Here is a 17,447-nt window from a genome sequence, read left to right as displayed (position 1 = left end):
CCCATGCCGGTCTTCCATTGTTCCCAGATAGGCGATGTTGATTGACCTATGCAGAGAGTTCTACGATCAGAAACCCAAGGCGAGATCGTTCCTGACAGACGGATCGCTATAACGATGTTCGCCGCCATAAGGCCAAAGAGCCGGTCCCTTTCAGCTAACCTCGACCAAGGTTTTGTTGAAATTGAATTCTTGTCTGTGCGGTTCTGTACACGTGCATGTTGACACTGGTCAGTAGTATTGCTGTACGCAGACAAACGAGCGAAGGACTCGCCTCGAGGCTATTACGAATTTTCTCGCTCCAAAGCGCGTCTTGAGTGGTCATACTCAACATAGGCAATTATCAAACTACGCAAATCTCGACGAACGGGATGATATTGATATCCAGAAAAATGGTTACACGTGTGCAAAGAACCCCGATACTGGTCGGAAACGAGCAGGCCCAACTGCACGAGAAGTGGGCGTCCCTACAGGGCGTCGCCCACGGAACGTCCACCAACTGCCTAAAGCTCGAAGACAACCTCCTTAACCCCTAAAAGAAGAAAATTTCCTATCATATGACCCGCCACCGAACCACTTATCCGAATCTCTTCAGCAACTCCTTCGCACTCGGCAGCTTCGACCCCGTTCTCGAACCTGGCCTGAGAGTCTGCGCCTGACCCATAACGCCTCCTGGCATTGCATCTTGATCCGTGCTTCGTAAGGCCCCCTTCATCCCAGACACGCTCTTCCCACCCGCACCCGCACCCGCACCCATGCTCATAGCCCTCGCCTTTCCAATCTTCGATGACGCGGCACTGGCGGGGGCGGGAAGAGGCCGATGCTCTGAGAGCGACGTCGCTCTCTGTTCATGTCTCCGACTGAAGAAGCCCCTTACTCCTGATGATGATGGAGGCCGCGTGTTCGAAGCCGAGCCGGCACCAGAGTTGACGGCTAGAGGACTGTAACCGAACGTCGTAGCTGTTGCAGGTGCAGACTTTGGAGCAGCCGGAATCACCGACGACGGGGAACCATTAATTCCATTAGTATGGCCCATCCCAGAGAAGAACCGGCCAGTCACGGTCCTAGCGGATGCAGCAGGTTGAGGTAGCCGAGTGGGGTTACTATGGGTGACGAGTGTTTGGGTGGCGTACTGAGGTTGAGGGGAGGCAGGTACGCGAGATGGGGAATAAGTCTGTCGAGTAGACGGATTGCTAGCGGGTGTATGAAATGCGTGATTGCGAAGCGGGTAATTCGAGTCGATGGTTGAGGTGGCGGAAAAGGCCGAGTCCATAGTCTTCGTTCTCGACGGTATGAGTCTTCCACGGCGAACAGGAGTGGTGGAAGAAGTGGGCGAAGAGAAAGTTGAGACTGTCGCAGGTGCAGAGACAGGAACAGATGGGGGAGCATAAGAAAGTGCAAAAGGAGACTTGCTTCGTTCCGATCTTGATGAAGCATTCGTATCGATGCACGAAGGAACGGGTTTCAGTGGCGGAGAAGTGATTCCGTATCCTTCAGCAACCTTCTGGGAAGTAGCGAATTTGACATGGGAGCTGCCCGAAGGGGTTTCGTTATTTCGCTGTAAGATGGAGGGGACTTGAGGAAGAGGCGTAGGAATCGATGTCTTGCGTCGAGAAAGGGAGAACTTTAAGGAACGCCTGCGCGTAGGAGTAGGGATGGCGGTAGAAACCGTGGTGGGTCGTGCGGGACGAGGTTTAGAGTGATAACCCTGAGCTTCCTGGAGGACAAGTGACGTGGAGCTACCGCAAAGGAACTCGGGAGAGAACTAGAAATAAGGAAATATGTTCAGTTGGAGAAACGTTGAAGAAATAATGACAGGACGAACATCGGGGAGGTAGACGCAGGAAAAGCTGCCCTTGGATGGAAAGTTGAGCGAGCTCCCCTCTGACGAAAGAGATGCCTGGATGAACATTTGTAAGTCTGATAGAACAAATGCAAGGAGATATGATACTCACGACTGCCTCGATGATCACTTCCGCCATATGTACTTCCTGGACGGCTATCACATCCTCTACTGCTCGCCACTTCCCCTTATCCAATCTCGGAATTGGAACACCCTCCTCCTCCGACTCGACCTCATCGTCGTCACTTTCGAATTCGCTTGCCATACTATCCTCCTGCGCGTCATCTCCGCCTACTTCGTAGGCACCGCAAAGCTCCAACACACCCTCCAAAACGCTAGCATACGACTCTCCGATACTTCCCAGCGTACCAACGCTCCCACTTGTGCTCGACTCCGGAAGTTTGAGCTCTACCGCGTTCGTCATACTCTGGAAAGACTGCGTCACGACGATCTTGGGCACGGCCGTCATCGTCTCCTTCGCCATCACATCCTTTGCTCCTCCGACCTCACCCTTCTCCAAATCTGAGCCCGCTATCCTGGGCGAAACGTTCGCATCGACATCCCCCTCGTTCATGTTCTTCAAATCTTCCGCGAACCCTTCCAACTCGTCCAACATCTGCAGCATGTCCTCCGGCAAGCCGTCCGCATCGACCTGCACTCTCCACCTCCCTACACTTTTCCTCTCTCCACCTTCGCCACCGCCACCACCCTCCTGGTGCTCATCTCCGACAACTTCATCCCCGATATCCTGAACGAATACGGTTCGACCGTCCACCCTCGTCATACGCCTAAGACTGAACCTCCTGAATGTATCCTGCTCGCACCCAGACCCCGGCTTCGGAGCCTCGATCGGAGTTATACTGAACCGCGAGCGTGCGACAGGCTTAGGCCTGTCCTCCCGATGAACAGTCCCAGAACGAAACCGCGAAGTACGAGACGGTGGTGACGGTGGTGGCGAAGGCGGCGAAGATGACAGGTCCTTAGGCGCGATAATAGTGAACGAAGCATTGGACGGTGGGGTGGTGTGAGGGAGGTTCGAGAGGGGCTGAGTACGAGACTGACTGGCCACAAGCACGAGATGAGGGTTGCTGTCGAAGACAAAGGGGTCTTCGTAGTCGTCTTCGCTGTCTGTCTTATTCGCTAGCTCGTGTCTGCTATCACAACCTCCAGATCCGTCGGTGGCCGCCGACAACGTCCAGTTCGAGTCTAGCTGAGTAGCGTACGAGGGCTGGTCGAAGATATCCGCAGGAGTACCATGAGGTGCAGTCAAAGCAAGAGCAGTGCTACGCGAAGTCACGGTTGTGGCTGACACTGGTATAGGTATATGCCTGGCCACCCCGCTCTGATATGTACCGCGACCTAGGACAGCACTAGCAGCAATACGAGAACGAGGCTGAACGGTAGACGATGCAGCTTGAGAACCACGACCGATGACGCTTTGACCAGTGACGATAGAGCTGTCGTCCCAGCTGTCCGAGAAGATATCGGCAAAAGATCGTTCGTCTCCTTCTCCGATGCCCATTCTCGCGATTTGGAATGTTGGGCTATTCTGTTTCGTGTCGGTGAATGGGCAGGTTCTGCTGAGAGACGAGGGAGGAGTGACGAAGGTAGTTGGGCGATGCCAGGCGGAACCGGAACCATCATCAGAGCTAGAGTCAGAAGAGACGTTGGGTATTGCTATAGAAGAACTGATAGTTGCAGCGTAAGAGAGTCGGCTTGGAGCATTCGAAAGAGTAGACATCGGTCGAGGTGTAGATCTAGGCGAAGCAAGAGTCTTGTTCTGAGGTCGGGTAGGAACCTTCGAGGCAAAGGTTTGCTTCGAGTTGAAACCGGACGGTTCAGAAGATGTGTTGATATTTTCTTTCTTCAGAGTTGGTTCTGGAGAACGGCGGCCAGACAGCGTCAAAGGCACACCGCCAGATACGGAAGGAAGACGGCGTTTGGCTGACGAGCGAGGCAGAGAGCAGTCAAAGTCCTTGTTAATCGTACGAGGCGTGATATCCATGAGAGCACGACGAGGAGCAGTAGCCGTTATTGATGCTGAAGGCCCCGAAACCGAAGAGTATGTGTTAGGCGGGATAGTCTGAGACTGGGTATAGATTTGCCATAGCCGAGGCGAAGGACCGACATCGTTCTCCATGTGAGAGGAGATGTAATACTACCTGAGTTAGCCAGCACCTGGAGCCTAGCTTGTGGGGGTAGAGATGTAAGGAGCGGGCACGACGACTTGAACACCTGTTGTGTTCGCGGTCGTGGTCGTCGAACAACAGACGAGCGTCTCATGCACCACTCATGCACCGTATTCAACGTTGTGACAACAAGTGACAATTTTGTGACCAGTAACGATGTCACGAAATTGTTGGACGCGGTGAAGAAAGCGTGCGTACACAATCATCCACTCCATCACTTGGCAGTGGCCTCGATGCCTGCAGGTAGAGGCCTTTCACGCTGTCATGGTCTACATATCCTCCTGGCAGAAATACCAGGAAGCCGCTGAGGCCCTCTATGCCAAATCTCCCCAAAAGGTGCGCCCAATTAACCCCTCCGTCACGTCAGACGACTGATTTCTTTCGACCCTCTACCACAGGCGCGATACTGCGTGAAATTCAAGCAGCCGGAGGGAAAGCTTGTATTGAAGATTACAGACGACGAGACAGTGCGTTTCTTTGTATCCAATGTCCGACTATTAATTGCTCACCTGATGATCGTATGCCGTTCTATGACATTCTTCGCGAAACAGTGTCTCAAATTCAAAACCCACTCCTCCGTCTTCCTCAATCGTTTTGAAGCCCTAAATCTATCTCTTATGGAGAAAATGGTCAACTCCCGCCCACCCCCACCACCCCCACCATCATCCTCTACACCTCGACCCATTTCTCCAGGACCAGTCACGTCTGTGAAGGAAGAAGGTGGCGTTGCAAGTGTTCCACCTTCAACTTCTACCCCTACGGCGGGAGGAACCGCAGGCGGTGGAACAAAGAAAAAGAAGGGAAAGAAGAAGAAATGATGATGTAGATATGGAATCGAGGGGCGATGGCGTACAGCAGGTGGCGTTGGCATAGTCGGCATAATTGCACTTCCGCACCTCGAAATTTCTTTCAGTGTGGCTTTGTGGCGCGGATGGAATACGATCCTCTTGATTTCTCTTGATTTCTTTTGATTTCTTGACCCCCTCAAACAAAACTTGCGACTCTTTCTGAACGCGATGTGTCCTGTCTTGTTTAGTGTGGCACCGAGCGCCTATTCTTCGCCAGGGTCTTTTTGCACGAATCCTGCACAAATCCCTCGACAATCTCATTCGCGTGCGTGACGGTTTCTTTGACATCCAAGTTGTTCATCCAGAAAACAGAAATACTCAAAATCGTTCCACAAGCGGTATTCGGACCACAAATATCCGTACATCGTACAGTGACATATTACTTCTTCTCACTTCTTTCTACGCCTATAGACACTTCGCCGGAATATACAACGGGACCCTAGGCCATCGCGGGCAATCGGGCCAAAGGTAACAAAACATCTTGCTCTTGCTATGCCCATGTATCTGTCCAAACAACGGTAACTTGAAAAGGTCACTATCGTCTATCAATCCTCCTCTCATAAACCGTCGACTCACCATCCATCTTTCGAGATTTATAGCACGATTGGTCGGCACTTCGAAATTCTAAGGCGTCGGCGCGAAGAGCGCCACAGTGGCGCACGCGGTCGAACATCTACACACATCGGCCCATGTCAGTTCTTTCTCATTACTACCAGCCCTTCAAGCCGAACTGACGTCCCAAGAGCGGCGTTGCACGCCAGAATAGTCGCAGGAGCAGCAACAGCAGCGACGACAGTACCGAATTGGAAGCCAGCGGCGGCATAGCAAGCCACCGCAACGGTGTTGCACCCTACATCCTCGACATCAGTGATAGACCTCCGGACGGATATGCGCACGATGGGAAGAGGAAACACGACGGTACGTACCAGTTTGGCATATTCCGTAGGCAATGGGACCGCCCGTCACGAAGGGAATGGAGGAGAGGACGGCAAGGAGAGCAACGGGTACAACGCGGACCATGGTGGTGGACTATCTGTGTATTTGGGAGGTGTGTAGATGGGTGGATGTACTCTGCGACTAGCCTGGGTTGAGGGGTTGAGGGTTATGGGGGATGCAGCGCTCAGTCCGTCTCCTCAAAGGGATTTTATGGGGGGCATAATCAGTGGATTCCCCGATCAGTGAGTTCTTGTGGCGTTACTTGCTCTCCATTTAGACGCCTTCAATACTGCCCCGACGGAACCAGACGTCACCTCAAGACTGTTTGGAGCTTGAAGGCTCTTGTAGCATCTAATAATAACGGTGCATTCACCCTTCTTCATCCTGGGTAGAGACCTCTCTGTCCTACCTGAAGGTTCAGACGAACATTGATATAGTTTGCATGAGACTGATAGGGGTTACGGCCTGGTGGTCTAGTAGTATGATTCCTGCTTCGGGCAATGCTCCAGTTCTGCTGGACACCCGTTCGATCATTCGAATATCATTGCAGGAGGTCCCGGGTTCAATTCCCGGCCAGGCCCTGTGTCTCGGATTCCGTTTTTTGTCGTCCTTGTTTTACTTATTGCCGCTGTTGCTCGTGTTCTCTATGCAGCTCTCGGCAAGGTCGTACACCGTGACCTATCCTGTCCTTACCACCAGGTCTAATACAACGATTATTATTCCTCCCCAGGGCGAGCGCATCATCACAAATGGTGAGGCCGCTGTACTCATATTCACGGCATCATAGGATATAACTTCCGCTGCACAAGGTACGACGACGGCCTGTTTCTGAGCCTGCGTCGGTCTTGATGGAGTAGTAGAACGCGCGGGTGCTGAATTCTCTGTTCCAACCATCCAAGGCCTGGTGGTCTAGTATACGTTGTATGATTCATTCTTAGGGACGGATTGCCACGAACTTTGGGTTCACTGCACATTCAGGACTTATCTGGAGGAGGCCCCGGTTCAATTCCCAGCCAGGCCCATGACCGAGCAAGCTGCGAGTTTTTTATTTCATATTTCGAGGGTGTCTTTGCTTAACAGACGCAATGGGCAGTAGAGAAAATCTCAGTACCCACCTTCCTCTAGGAGACCTTTCACGGCAATGTCTATCCCAGAAAATTTTTCTTTGTATTTTTGTTTCGACGTTCACGCAAGCGTCCAACGTGAACGGTCTACCGCATCATCAGTGACTAGTAGGCTATCTGCAGGAACGAGTGTTTCTCGACGACACACATCCCTTGGTTACATTCCTCACACCCCCCCCTCTTTGCATCGTCCTCTGCTATCCTCGTGAGCTCGCAATGCTGTTCACTTGACTCGAATTGTATCGAAGAAATCCACTAACATTGAAGGTGTCCGTGGCGCAAGCCTTAAAGGAGGGTGTCACATCAAGGTTCACCTTTCCTCCGGACGATACTCCTCGAGAAATTTGACGATACTGGAGATATTGAGCCTTTGAATTTGTAATTAGACCAAGAGAACATCAACTAAGTATTTGAATGAGAGCTACTTACAACTTCCGATGTTGAGCCGACGAATATGCACGAGCCTAAGGGCATGAGTTGGTAAGTTGGATGTCGTAGTCGGGTCAAGATCTCGTGTGGTGTGGATCAAGTCCGTAATGCTACTCATTCGAATGGATCGCATACAGATGGATAAAGGTTGTATCTATAGACTGTCTTTGAGCATGAAGTGTGGCGGTCAAGTGGCGTTGAGGTTTCCTTGATCATGATCCCCGCATAAACGACCGGCGCCAAACTGGAGGAACAGAGCAATCTCCTTATTTCAACTCTCCGAAAGTAGCAATCGATTCTCTTCCCCTATCTCCAGACCCACATTGAGGCGCCCTGTGAAATCGCTATATATACGAGCTGCACGATGACAAAGACCCTCACAGACTCTCACCTTTCCCTGATCTCTACGAGCATCGACGACCACACGGACTGGATAACACGATGACCTCGAGCCCTGTGAATCGTCGTATGCCCTATGGTACGTTCTCTTCCCGCAGAGTTCAGTTGCAAGGGTCTTTATCGCGATACCTGGCTTGGGCAATCCTGGGTAGTGCGTTTGGGAAACTCGGGATTGAAGGTCTCGAAGATCATCCTGGGGTGTATGAGCTATGGAAGTCCGGAGTGGCAGGATTGGGTATTGGCCGAGGAGGAAGGGATCAAGCACATCAAATATGCGTACGTGAAAACTTTCGCTAATTCAACATCCTCACAGTCTAAACTTCTACTTCTTGACCCAAACAGTTATGACAATGGCATCCAGACTTTCGACACGGCGAACGTATGTCTCGCAAGCATGTACTCCATATCCGACCACACCATCATGCACATCTCATACAGGTCTACTCCGCCGGCGCCTCCGAAATCATCCTCGGAAAAGCCATCAAACAGCACAATCTTCCCCGCGAAGAAATTGTCGTTATGACCAAACTGTATGGTCTTGTCCGTAAATCTTTAACGCCCCGATTCAACAGCATCGAGGAAGCGGAGAAGGAAGGATACGTGAATCAACAAGGGTTGAGTCGGAAGCATATCTTTGATTCCGTCAAGAAGAGCTTGGAGAGGTTGCAGTTGGATTATATCGATCTGTTGCAGTGTGAGTTACACCTCTGGTTTTTCGGTTGCGCTATGGTGGTATGATCCCTATAGCTGGGAAAGGATGTCCCTGAGACGGCTGCTGATGTCTTTGGTCTCGGTGCTTATGTAGGCCATCGCTTCGATGATAACACCCCGATTGAGGAGACTGTAATGATTTCACTTTTCATTGCATCTGTTTTATCGCTAACGGTAAGACGTCGGCAGATGCAAGCCCTTCACGACGTCGTCAAAGCCGGCTATGTGCGCTACATCGGGATGAGCTCTTGCTGGGCCTGGCAATGTACGTCGTCCTCTGCTCATCAACTACTTGGTCACTAACCTACATCCCACAAACTAACAGTCGCCGCCATGCAGAGTGTGTTAGGTTTACTATCCCGGTTGACGCCCAAGCTAACATATGAACCTACAGACTACGCGATTAATCACAACCTGACGCCGTTCATCTCTATGCAAAACCACTATAGCGTTCTCTACCGAGAGGAAGAACGCGAAATGATGCCCACGCTCAAGGTAGTCCCACTTATATACCATCGCTTTTGTGTCTAACTGACGAAATAAAACGTTGTCCTTCGTGCCCAGCACTTCGGTGTTGGTTCAATCCCATGGAGCCCGCTCGCTCGTGGCGCCGCTGCTCGTCCACTCACAGAGAAGACTTTACGTGGAGAGAAGGACATGTAAGCTTTACACAAGCTTCCTTTCTACACCATCTTGATGTCATGGTCGATGATCTAGGTGGCGTGCCGAAGTCATTTATCTCTCCGAGCCTTCCGGTGGTCGTGACATTGTTCCTCGGTCAGTCCCTTCTTCCCATCTCATTATTCCTTGGTAAATACGGGCTGACAAGAAGTCTATACGGATAGCATCGAAGAATTAGCGAAGAAGAAGGGGGTCTCCATGGCACAGATTTCATTGGCCTGGCTTTTCGCGAAACCAGGCGTCACAGCTCCCATCATCGGGACAACGTCCATCGAGAAGTTGGAGGACTTGATTGGAGCAGTGAATGTTACATTGAGTGAGGAGGAGGTGAAGTATCTGGATGAGAAGTACAAGCCTATGAACGTTATTTTTTAAGCATGAAGTATATTCGAGAGGACGTTGGTCAGTCAGTGTTCTTTGTGCGGTGAGTTTGAGCTTCGACGTGTGTACTATTTCCTTGGTCGTAGGAACACTCTGCTCTTGACGCAATATATCATTCGTGAAGTGTTCAACAACCAATATATACTATATAACCCTTGACCAAGTGCCAATGCCCGCGCTCGCACGCGTGCCTGGGCTCGCACGACATCCCCGTACTGGCAAACTGGAGTGAATTTAGATACAAGACAAAGAAAGTACTCTTTCGTACAAGTCACGCGCGAACGACTCTATAGACCACGTCTAGAAACAAATATAGTCATAAACTTTGCACTCAGCTTCGTCACTGTTGAAGCTGTGAGCGTCGGAACAGATGCACGTATGCACCCTTCAGGATGATTCCGATCTCTGTCCTCGACTCCCATAACGGAAGGATGATGCAGAACGTTCCGCTTGCGAAAGCCCACAATCTGGACGAATATGTCAGTCCCTTGGTATTGTTACAAGAACAAGGTAAAGAAACTTACATGGTCATGACGACCCAGAAAGTGTAGAACGCCTCGTTAAAAACGTAGTGCGAGAAGAACATTGGGATCGGCACTACGAGCACCATCTGATCAGCAGCTTTCATAATGACCTCCTCGGCAATTCAACCTATGAAAATATTGAACACATACCGATAATCGTGACAATCGCAGTCAAGATCGTCGAATAGATGGCCGCCCTCTTGAAAGCGCTCTTCAGCTCCGCCCTGGTCACCTCCCCACCGTACTCATTCTTATCATGGGTCTTCAAGTTGCTACCATCGACCGCTCGAACATCAGCTTCCTGTGGTAAGGGTTCTTTGACGTCCTTATCCGAGCCTGCGTCTTTCTCCCGGTCTGCAACTTTGGCCATATCGTGCCCCGAATCAGAACCTTCCTCAACGTGTTGGTCAATGTGAAGATCGTCATCAAGGCTTTCCATGTTTCTGGTGTCATGGAAGTCGTAGTCCGCCGGATCTGTATTATGCAGCGTCAAAAACATTCGGTCTCTCTTTCTTGCTATTGAATGGATGATGGAACGAGAACTAAACGTACTGGCCAAAGATACCCCGACTGTGATGATTCCAGAGAATAACAGTCCAGTCAGTCCTGAGCAAACGGCCGAGTATGGCAGCGCCATGTTCGTGATATTGATAACGCCATAGATCTTCCAACAGCCAATGAACCAAGCGAGCATGCCCAGAATGGCACCGATGACCGAGCCGAGAACGACAGCAGTTGCTGTGAGCTTGCGCCAGGTCACGGTGAGGCCGATAGGAATAACAGCAGGGGAGAGAACGACGCCTTGGACGTAGAAAAGCTACGGAATGCAGGGCAGGTGGTCAGAGTGTCATAAGGATAAAGCGCGTAGGGTAAATGAATAAAGACGTGACATACCCAGCCAAGGTCTACGCCAGCCTTATTGAGGATGACGGCCCAGCATCCCATCCAGATAGCCCAGATAACGATTATAATGTGTGACATGCGGACAATCTCGGCGCCTGTAGCCTTAGGCTTCCAGTATGTTCGGTATATGCTACAATGATACAGCGTTTTTAGTACTCATCTCTGCGTGCTGATGTATATGAGTAAGGAGACGAATATTACTCGTAGGACCTAAACACCACAAAGCTGAGTCAGTATGCAAACACAGAGTCACACTGGGTTCTAGTGACACGTACACGATACTGGAGACGGCTATGAGCTCAGAACTCGCAGCGGAGGTGACTGCCATACTGAGAGAAAATATCAGCATGTTATTGTTCACTACGAGCATTAAAAGACAGAATACCACGTACAATACGACAAGCAGTACCGCTACCGCACCCCCTTTTCCCATAAGCACAGCCGCCGCTGCAGGTGCAGCAAGTCCTGAGCTACTTTGAGAGGCGGAGAGTGGGTTGGGGTACGTCGGGTAGTTCGGCTGTAGTAACCCACAGAAAGTCAATATGACGAACCTCCATGAGCGATCGCACAGAGAGTTCCTACGTTATTTATGAGTGCACGAGAAGACAGGCCTAAAAATTGGTATCAGACAACTACCACGGTCCTCAAGTAGAGATTTTCGGGACGTACCCATTACGGTAGCAAAGCAGAGTGGCACGGCGAACCATGACAGCCCTCCTAGCATCTACCACGCCGAATATTCAGCAAAAAAAAATTCTAGACTCGATGGTGCTGACTAAACGTACATATGCTTTTGTCGTAGACCTTGGAGCACTAGCAATGGCCTAGGGCGCCCAACGTTTCGGTTAATTGATTGGCGCCACACACAGGACAGACGAAGCCACGAACCCGTTGCCAATATCCTATCGAATACCGTCATGATTATTGCATATGAAAGGATCAGAGAGGACCAACATACCTTGATCACAAAAGACACCGGCAAATCCGGACAAAATAGTCGTAGCTCCAAATACCATACCCTGGTTTGACTTCATCGTGAGATAGCTCCCATCCTGGTTACCCTCTACCGGCGTATCAATCGCGGCTTGCTGAAGAAGATGGTAAAGACTGCTGATGCTTCCCAACTCAGGAGATGTCGCACTGGATTCGCGCCTCCCGTTAGTAAGACGAGCCCGGTATATTTCGCTGTGTCTCCGAAACGAAGAGGAAGACACTTACTAGGCACGGAAAACGAAGATGTAGATGATGATGAACAAGATGATGGTGTGGCTCCAGTCACAGACAAAGGTCGCACGAAGACCGCCGAAGATAACATAGATGGCGATGCCGATGGGAAGGAGCATGCATGCTGCGATGGTGTTCATGCCGGTGAGAGCAGTCACGGTTGCTGCACCACCCACTGTCGGTATGAACATGTAGATAGTTCGATATAAGTCAGCTGTTAGGGTACAAGAAGGATCAAAATATTGAATTTCGCACATAGTAAAGACCCGCAGACGACGAGCTGACAGATGAATGCATAGAACGTGAACAAGATGTGGGGACCGGTCCCGAAGCGGACTTTCACAATCTGTCAACCAAATGGTAAGCCTTTATTTCACGCACGATCGAGAGGACACGATGCGGTACCTCAAGAAATGTGTGCGCGCCATTAGCATTCATCTTCACCTTTGCGGCAATCATTCCGAAGATAGCTAACTGTATCGTTCCGCCAACGCCGTACCACCTTCGTGATGGTAAGACGGTCTCAGCCACATGTCTATATGTATCATATCAGCGAGACGTACCAAGGGCCACTGATACCTGCCAAATAGTCAATATATGCGTCGTGAAGAATGAGTCGGAGAAAGGCTTGCCAAAGGTATATGCAGCAGTACTCGACTGTAGCAGTGTAGCACTCCACGTCCATGCGCTGACGCTAGATGCATATCGCCGTCATTCCTGGGTGAAATACTCGAACACGTAACAAATACTTACATTCCACAACAGACTAAACCTGGCTAGGAAGATTTTGCAAGAAATGAGCCTAGGAAGCGCTGGAAACGGAGAGTGGTATCCAAATTTACCTTGACACTACGAGATGCACTCTTAGCGTAAGAGATAGATCATATCAAGGGGTCGTCAGCGGTTGTATTTGAGCAAAAGTCTTGGGAAAGAAAGATCTTACTGTGAACTCTTCAGACGATTTGGGTGATATATCGGAGAACTTAGCCTGGAGGTATGTGAGGACGAGCATGAGGCCCGCAAAAAAGAAACCGACGCCTGCAAATGTATGCTGAAGTCAGTCACATATACTATACATCAATGGAGCATGCAACGAACCGATAACTACACCGTATCCCACACTCTGTGCTGAAAACCAAAATAGCACCCAAATTATCAGAGTTAATGGTCAGATAAGTTTAGAAACCCGGACGGGACATACGAAGAAGAGGTTGGAACTCGGATACCCCGCTACTAGAGGGCATGATGACGCAGATGCACTCAGATTATCTTGTAGCTCTGATGAGTGGGTCTACGTTGCGTCAGAAGAGCGGGCATCCAACTGCCCACGACTTTGGAGCATTCACAGTTTATATAGATGGTAGCCCGTGGGTAACGGGGTCACGATGCGCATAGGACCGTACGAGATAAAGTATCAGCGAACGAATACGATAAGAGCAGCGCTGAGTGCTCATATTGCTCCTAAACTAAGATATCTTTAACACTCATGCCTAAAGCGTGAGATCTAGAGATCCTGGCTTCTAGAGAAGCATCGAGGTTATCGGGCAGAGGTCGACGTCATGGTGTTCCGTCCTCCGCAATGCTCTGAGGTTCTCAGACTCAAAGGCATCTGAAGGTTATAAAACACGGCCACCATAGCGAGCATACCAGAAAGAAAAATTCGAGACGGACGGATGGCTGAGCAGATGGGGATCAGCGACAGAGACATAACTTCAGGTTACTACTGCAGACATGTAGTCAACCGAGAGCCAGCCGAGTTCCGCCGCGGCGATATCAAGAGCAAGTTTTGACGCCTATCGTAGGTTTAGATAAAGCCAAGAACTTCTCCGACGAAGATGCAGATATCAGATTCGCTCTGTGCGGGAGTGGCGATGAATGCAAGATGAGTGTCATCGAATGGATAGAGAACACAACATGCCCCACGTGGCCGCCGGTTTGGTGATCCAAAACGGTTTACTGTTTCCGGCAAGCACGGCTTCTTCCGAGTCCTTCGTTTCCAGTTTTTGGATACTGACTGGACTTAGCGGCTAAGTAGCGACATTAGATGTAATCTGCAGCCTGAGAACCGAAGGGTTCTATGAGCTTCAAATTGGCTACTTTAGAGCTCGCAAACTTCAATTTTCAAGCCATAATTCGCTTCGAACCCTCGGTAAGTGCCAGACGCAGGCTTCCCTTTTAGGGTGGCAGCGACCGTTGGTTCGAGACTAGACGCAGGCCAAAGGAGGGTGATCAGCCAATCACGACCGGCCTACACATTCCCCTTCAAACTGAAAATTCACTTGAAATTCTCGCTTTTACATTTCGTTCGCATCACTTTGCAACCCAAAAGTCCACTTTTCAGGCTGCAGATAACGTCTATTCAAGTCGATCGAGATGTTTCGCTTTCATTGTATAAGTATTGTTCCCAGAGCTGTGATAGTAGTATAAGCTTGTGCACAACCCGAATCTACATCCCATTCTGAGTCCTACTTATATTCAAGCCCGAGTCCTAAGTGTTTGCCAAACATATCGTTGCCAGGGCTAATGGCTCAACGAATTGAAAGAAATGATACACGAATGGAAACCTTGAGTGAGAAAATAGCGGGGGAGATACATAAAGGATAGAAGACTGTTCACAACAATGAGTTAGCAGATAGCGACAAAGCAGAACAACGGCATTCAAAGCGATGACACAAAACCAAATGTAGACGAGATAAGGGTATCCATTACGGTATTAGTTAGGGTATATGAGAGAGAATAGAGCTTTGAAGCTTGGTGCGCGATTATATCTACCGAGTAGCATACGTATTATCAAAGCATACAAGAGCACTGGGACAGCCGCAACAAAGGTTTTCGGATCGAAGTGTTGTTGTCCAACAAGGTTCGCATGGCCGAACAACGCTACGACGCAGAATAGAGCCATATAGAATTCGGGTCTGTTCAAATAAGTGAGCTTAGGGTTAGGGATGCCGGTTATCGGAGATGGTGAAGACAATCAGGTGCTTACAACAACAGCGTGCTCACGATCCAGTCATTATCACCATAGTGAAGCCACCAGAGCCCAGTCTTGCAGAGGATAGATATGACTATGGTGATAAGACTTGACAGCAACCTGTACATATCATGATTCAACAAAATACCATAAGTACTTAAGATCATGCTGTGACACAGAAATGAGAAGCCGACCATATAACGTTCACCTCAACCCTTGGTGCACTGATATCAGGGTTCGTAGTGTCAACGGAGTTCATGGACGCCGCCATTCCACAGTACGCAAGGATTGTAATGGCGTATAGAGCGTATGCGAAGATGTCCCTGTTTGTCGAAGGAAGACAGTCTCCAGGCTCCGGAAGATCTTCAAGACTGTTACGCGGATGCTCAGTTGGAAGAATATAGGAGAGAACAATCAGTCACCATTACTTTGATTCGGGATCTTCGGAGCCACAGTTGATGGGAGATGGGGAAGATGGCTCCCCTTCGGAGCGCGGCCCACCATGAAAGGACGGATATGAACTTGCTGGTTGACGATTTCCGCTAGACGGGGGAGGTGTGATCTCATCTTGGCAGTGTGCTGACTGCGAGGCGAATGAAACAGGTGGAGGCACCGTTAGACCTTTGCTAGAGCAAACAAGTGTTGCTGTGATGTGACAAACTCCTCAGCCACTGCGAAGAAATGAGACCATCTAGAAGGCCGATTTGAGTTGAACTTACCCAAGATAAACTTGAAGATCTTGAGGTACCATGATATCAGACCCATGTCGACGAGATGACGTCGTAAATCATGACAAAAATCATACCACATCAACAAAAACCAAGCTAGTTTGCCTCCCATCACCTACGTTGAGCGTATCATTGACGGTGGCCTTGGAAGGAGGGTTGATGTTGGCTATTCCTGAAAACGAAACAATTTGAAATCAGTGGCGCACTACTTGGGCATTGGATGAGCGGGCCGAGTCCACCCGCTGTGGCGCAAGGTCAATGAAGTGGTGTGGCGTGAACAGACGAAGTGCGAAGTCAACGTCTGTAGCGTATGTACAACAATATAACTGCCGAAAGATCAACAGCGGACCTGGGAAGTGTCCAAACTACTAAGGACGTAGCACAAAGTTGAGATACTCACCACCAGGAATCCAGCGAGAGGTCAAGTGCAATGGGCTGAACCAGAGTATTAAGGTCTCGACAATGCCCTTCCACCAACACAAACCAGATATAAGCTATGAACAGACGATGACGAGTGGCAGCGCTGAGTATCAAGGACACAGAAACAGCTGCACCATTTACGCACCAGTAGCAACGAAACAACGGCAGCAGAGAGAAGTAGAATACGAAGTGGATGTTGGCGTCCAACGAGGGTGGCACCGATGTCGGCAGGTGAAATTGGCACTCCACATTCGTGACCTCGTGCTCTGATTGAAGCCGAGGGTATTGAGTATGAGACGATCATGAGAGCGGATCTGTACTGACCTAAAGATACAAGGACAAGAAAGGTGCCAGAGAGGAGGGGGCATACATTGTACTAGGGAGATGAAGAGCACTCTCGGAGTCGGATCTGAGACACGCCCGGGTAGGCACGGAGACCCACTCATGATGGACGCTCGCGCAAGACACACTTGAGGATAGTTGGAGAAGAAAGATGTAAGGGGAGAGCAGAAGGGAAGAGAGCAGAAGGGAAAAGAGCGGAATGGGGAATATAGGATGAACGAACTGAAGAGCTTTAGTACGCAGACCGGCGCCTCCTTGGAACCCGCTTTGATTCATGACATAAATAGGGAGTATGGAATCGGCAAGGACCGAGAATCATAATATATTTCTAGATTTTTTGTATCACTTATGACCCACTTTCTTGAATCGGTCTCTCAGTAAATTATGGTTTCCAGGATGAGAACAGGTGTGCCAAAAAATTGTCGTGGTATTTTACTCCCTGTAGCAAGCGAGAGAGCGAGCGAGGGTTTCACGTATTCTCGGTCCTTGCCGAATTCCATACTCGCTAATCGCCTCGTGGGTACTTGTTGTCCAACAATGCGATGCTGTTGTCTAACAGGACCCCTGTCCAGTGTCTATAGAGGGCGATGTCGTCCGCGGCACTTGAGAAACTGCCAAAATTTGTCCGGACCAGGGTCGCCCAAAACCGCCAAAATTTGTCCGGATTTCGCGGACGTCCTCCCTGCGGGGACCATTTTTGTCCGGATTTCGGGTGCGGCCTCCAAAAAGAAAAAGAAAAAGAAAATAATAATAATAATCGGCCTGCTTTCAGACTCGCTCTTTGAGCACATTGCGAG

At 49.9% G+C, this 17,447-nt stretch overlaps 6 protein-coding genes and 1 non-coding gene across 7 annotated transcripts; 3 read left to right on the top strand and 4 right to left on the bottom strand.

The window, feature by feature from the left end:
• Positions 1–574: 574 nt before the first annotated feature.
• Positions 575–3,980, bottom strand: STEHIDRAFT_170129 (uncharacterized protein; the record flags this gene model as incomplete). Its single annotated transcript, XM_007306496.1, has 3 exons — positions 575–1,762; positions 1,823–1,897; positions 1,953–3,980. 3 exons carry the CDS (start codon positions 3,978–3,980, stop codon positions 575–577), a joined length of 3,291 nt encoding a protein of 1,096 aa, XP_007306558.1.
• A 276-nt stretch (positions 3,981–4,256) lies between these two features.
• Positions 4,257–5,123, top strand: STEHIDRAFT_100494 (signal recognition particle SRP9/SRP14 subunit). The gene is made up of 3 exons (XM_007306495.1): positions 4,257–4,365; positions 4,428–4,496; positions 4,581–5,123. Exons 1-3 carry the CDS (start codon positions 4,294–4,296, stop codon positions 4,845–4,847), a joined length of 408 nt encoding a protein of 135 aa, XP_007306557.1. The 5' UTR covers positions 4,257–4,293; the 3' UTR covers positions 4,848–5,123.
• Positions 5,124–5,501: 378 nt separating this feature from the next.
• STEHIDRAFT_61372 (uncharacterized protein) lies at positions 5,502–5,897 on the bottom strand (the record flags this gene model as incomplete). The annotated part of the gene is made up of 3 exons (XM_007306240.1): positions 5,502–5,550; positions 5,613–5,727; positions 5,804–5,897. The coding sequence occupies 3 exons, from the start codon at positions 5,895–5,897 to the stop codon at positions 5,502–5,504; spliced, it is 258 nt and encodes an 85-aa protein (XP_007306302.1).
• Positions 5,898–6,275: 378 nt separating this feature from the next.
• On the top strand, positions 6,276–6,394 carry STEHIDRAFT_t198. Its single transcript has one exon. It is a non-coding gene; the product is annotated as a tRNA-Pro (tRNA).
• A 1,303-nt stretch (positions 6,395–7,697) lies between these two features.
• Positions 7,698–9,692, top strand: STEHIDRAFT_100490 (Aldo/keto reductase). Its single transcript, XM_007306494.1, has 11 exons — positions 7,698–7,844; positions 7,918–8,041; positions 8,108–8,144; positions 8,204–8,459; positions 8,571–8,608; positions 8,666–8,741; positions 8,802–8,816; positions 8,871–8,971; positions 9,041–9,135; positions 9,194–9,253; positions 9,322–9,692. Exons 1-11 carry the CDS (start codon positions 7,808–7,810, stop codon positions 9,530–9,532), a joined length of 1,050 nt encoding a protein of 349 aa, XP_007306556.1. The 5' UTR covers positions 7,698–7,807; the 3' UTR covers positions 9,533–9,692.
• Positions 9,693–9,878: 186 nt separating this feature from the next.
• Positions 9,879–13,228, bottom strand: STEHIDRAFT_100489 (urea transporter; the record flags this gene model as incomplete). Its single annotated transcript, XM_007306493.1, has 18 exons — positions 13,133–13,228; positions 13,032–13,052; positions 12,943–12,965; positions 12,749–12,883; positions 12,595–12,691; positions 12,445–12,535; positions 12,184–12,364; positions 11,924–12,105; positions 11,854–11,867; positions 11,751–11,789; positions 11,631–11,689; positions 11,358–11,516; positions 11,235–11,294; positions 10,957–11,095; positions 10,615–10,879; positions 10,213–10,536; positions 10,063–10,135; positions 9,879–10,005 (listed from the first exon to the last, which is right to left on the bottom strand). Exons 1-18 carry the CDS (start codon positions 13,199–13,201, stop codon positions 9,879–9,881), a joined length of 2,058 nt encoding a protein of 685 aa, XP_007306555.1. The 5' UTR covers positions 13,202–13,228.
• Positions 13,229–14,644: 1,416 nt separating this feature from the next.
• On the bottom strand, positions 14,645–16,757 carry STEHIDRAFT_148484 (uncharacterized protein; the record flags this gene model as incomplete). Its single annotated transcript, XM_007306492.1, has 9 exons — positions 14,645–15,104; positions 15,176–15,280; positions 15,355–15,531; positions 15,589–15,805; positions 15,880–15,898; positions 15,966–16,060; positions 16,289–16,382; positions 16,454–16,574; positions 16,633–16,757. 9 exons carry the CDS (start codon positions 16,752–16,754, stop codon positions 14,903–14,905), a joined length of 1,152 nt encoding a protein of 383 aa, XP_007306554.1. The 3' UTR covers positions 14,645–14,902.
• Positions 16,758–17,447: the final 690 nt, after the last annotated feature.

The sequence above is a fragment of the Stereum hirsutum genome, assembly GCF_000264905.1.
Source record: "Stereum hirsutum FP-91666 SS1 unplaced genomic scaffold STEHIscaffold_11, whole genome shotgun sequence".
Classification (NCBI taxonomy): domain Eukaryota; kingdom Fungi; phylum Basidiomycota; class Agaricomycetes; order Russulales; family Stereaceae; genus Stereum; species Stereum hirsutum.
Note: the sequence above shows the minus strand (reverse complement) of the source record. Positions and strands in the feature narration are given on the sequence as shown.